Source organism: Mya arenaria, chromosome 10 (genome assembly GCF_026914265.1).
Source record: "Mya arenaria isolate MELC-2E11 chromosome 10, ASM2691426v1".
NCBI lineage: Eukaryota > Metazoa > Mollusca > Bivalvia > Myida > Myidae > Mya > Mya arenaria.
In genome coordinates, this window is record NC_069131.1 from 19,968,687 (window position 1) to 19,972,051 (window position 3,365).

At 32.8% G+C, this 3,365-nt stretch overlaps 1 protein-coding gene across 1 annotated transcript; it reads right to left on the reverse strand.

Annotated features, from left to right (window-relative positions):
- Positions 1-672: 672 nt before the first annotated feature.
- Positions 673-1,269, reverse strand: LOC128204427 (uncharacterized). Its single transcript, XM_052905843.1, has one exon. The coding sequence runs from the start codon at positions 1,267-1,269 to the stop codon at positions 673-675; it is 597 nt and encodes a 198-aa protein (XP_052761803.1).
- Positions 1,270-3,365: the final 2,096 nt, after the last annotated feature.

Genomic DNA, 3,365 nt, shown 5'->3' on the forward strand with positions numbered 1-3,365 from the left:
ACTCCATTCATTAATGGTAAAGTTGGATTATGTTTGCCTTTGCTTTAATGTAGAAGGTACTATAAGCCTAAATATCAAATGGCTATCACTCAGACAAGTCATGGGGTCAGTTGAAAACACTCTTGTTAATTACTCTTGACATATATCTGTCTGACTTCTGTCGTTTATTTTGATTATGGTATGTACCTTGTTGTGATATTCATATCAATGGATAAGATCAGATTAATTGAATAATAAGCTCAAAAATGAAATCTTTCTATTTTTTACCTAGCATCATTTAAATACGGACACAATTTTTCCGTTATATTTATGCAAAAAATGTTCATTCGGCATTTTCAAGTTGGTGTATTTACAAAATTACAATTACATGGATGGTAGTTTGCCGATAAAAAGTAAATGTCATTGATAAGCCTTTGAACAATCCACACTTCATAATTACACTTATATGGGATTTTGATGTAAATTTACCTAAAGGTTTTAATAAAACATATTATTGTACATTTTCAGTTTTAGAATTAACATTTCAGCTCGATGAACTCAGAAATAACTTCTAGCAAAACAAAAACGCAATACTGTGAGGAATGTTTTTATCATATAGTAAATGTACTTGCTTACTAATAGAAACACACAATTACTTCAAAACATTCATTAAGTTTAAGACCCAAACTATAACTAAATTGATTTCTTTATCCACAAAATGTCATTAGGCCATGATGAGTATGCATCTTCCATCACTAGTTCTTTTGAGTCAGATATTCGACACGGGATGAATGAATTCTTGGAAAGGAAGTCAGTTATGAACGAGCCCACCTTCATATCTTTCGTGTCTTTATAGTGCATCCATTCCATCAGTATATAACGTACGTCAGTTTCTTTGAAGAATGTCACAGCGCCCCGAAGTGCCATTGCTTCATGAGTCTCGATATCCATTTTCATGAAGAATGGACCAGAACCAAATTGTGTTTGCATGTCATCTAGTTTTATTGTTATGATACTATTTTCATTGTCGTTAGGATTTTTTATATCCGATTGTTCTATCTTTGTACCACCAACATTGTTTGTGGATGGGACAAGATGTACATATTTCGTTTCATTAGAAACACCGTTCCATATAAGAGTTACATTTTCATCCAGCCCACCAAGATGCAGTGACGTTGCCAGCATCTTTAGGTTCTCCTTGTTGGCATCAACCGCAATCACCCGTCGCCCAAGCTTGGCTATTGGAATAGTAAATGCACCAATGTTGCAACCGAGATCAAGAAATGCCATGTCCTTGACAGGTTTCATTAAATTCCAATCTGTGACAACATTTTTCCATTCCCAGGTTTGCTGTTTAATAATGGAGCCCGAAACCCAAACATCCTCACTAGCATTATAAACACAAATAGGCGCCTGTGATCCACCAGGTACCCTTAACGTAGCTCTCTTACACTGGCTCAAATACGAGTTGGCATTCGACACAATGTTAAACAGTCTTGGTTGTGTTTTTGAACGTGTCTGCACATACTGTTTATAGTTCAGTGCACTTCCATTAGAATACAATGATATGTATATACAGAAAAAGACGGTACTACACACGACGAAACAAATAAATCCTTTTAAATTGAAAATAGAGCGTAAGCCAAACATGTTCATCATTCTATTAACTTAAATTAATATATTTTTGTCTTGTTATCAGTTGCGACCGTGTTATCTAAGGCCTAAGGATATATAAAGTATCACGCATGGCATTCATTATAGCAATTTATTTTCAAATATGGGTCATTTTACCGATGTTCTGAAGCATTATCAAACCAGCGAGAGGTCGGCGTTTATATGAAAAAAATCTGAGCACATGATTGTCATCATCTACAAATATCTTTGCCACACTATTATTATTTTATTTGATTCTGTATTTGTTGTTCACTTGATAAACCACCTTTTTTATTGTTTGCACATAAATTTGCAAAACAAGTCAGTTTAGTACATTTCAAAATATTACACTTAAGAATTGTTTGAGTGTATGTTTTCATGGTAACACTTTATTATATTTGAGTTGAAGGATCTCTTTCACTTCATTTGTGAGTTATGTTAAGATAGGAAATCAATTTATCTAAACAGAATTGAGAAATAAAAAGTGCATATTTGATACGTCGCCTAATCAGTACAGTATTTGCAAACCCTAGATTTTGTTGTTCTTGATAAGATAAGAGAGATTTTGAAACATGATTTATATTTTGTATATTGTAGATTAAAAGTCCACTTTAAATTTGTGCTTGCTCGCTGATACTCGTATACATCATTTAACTTGATTTATCTGTATGTCTAGACGTGTACAATGTATCCGTTCAAATATTTGTTCTTAACCTATCCAATATTTGAAAATACTTCTAATAACAAAAGGAGTGATTCAATTGAATGTGTATACCTGTCTTAAAGCATTTTGTTTTGCATATCTAAAGATAATTGCTTTGGTATGTAATGGGACATCTCCAGTGCCATTGAATTCAAGTGATATGCTTAAATGGTCAAGACAATCCATTTAACTGAACTCGATAATTGATTCAGTTCGAAATGCAAGATACAACACATCAAAATGAACGAATAAATTATAGACAGAATGATATACCTATTGTCATTAAATTAAAAAAATGGGTTTGCAGTTATTTAAGAAAAGTTCTATAAACGGTATCTTTTTAAAGAAGTAAAATTGTATTGTAAATCAATTTTTAAACGTTTTAGATTTCCTTTTGGAAATGCAAATTTAAAAGCACATGAAACTCAATAGTATTTGTGTCACAGATAAACATTTAAGTTTCAATATACACCCATGGCGATGTGCTTCCACGCCCCATCAGTGGTATGATCTCATAGCCTCTCAAAAAATAACATGAATGTAACATGATGATTCGTGTCTGATACACTATACTTTTATGGCTATATCATCTTTATTTGTTTAAACCTGCTTTACAAGTGGCAATATTGACTAGCTATTCTCCTAGAGTTTACTGAATAGCATGTTCACATTAGCATTGTAACCTTCAGAATATATTCGGTATTGTAATTATATAGGCTGTTCTGCATCATTAATTCATCTTTCATGATTTCATGTATGTATGACAGAAAAGTAGCAGATTTTAATCGCGTTGTCCGTATGACAGTCTGTGCTTCGGTATAGCTGTTCGATGTATTCTTGTCTCAGCAGTATTTCAATTCTCCTTATAATGCTGATGCAAATGTTTTAAGTTCAAATGTATATGACAGATGTAAGTGATTCGTACTAAGAAAATTCGGATAGATGTTTTGGATCTTTGAAGATGAACAATTGAAATTGATGGGAACATTAAATGACAACAAGAAATGGTTGCCTTTTGGCTGACTCTCAA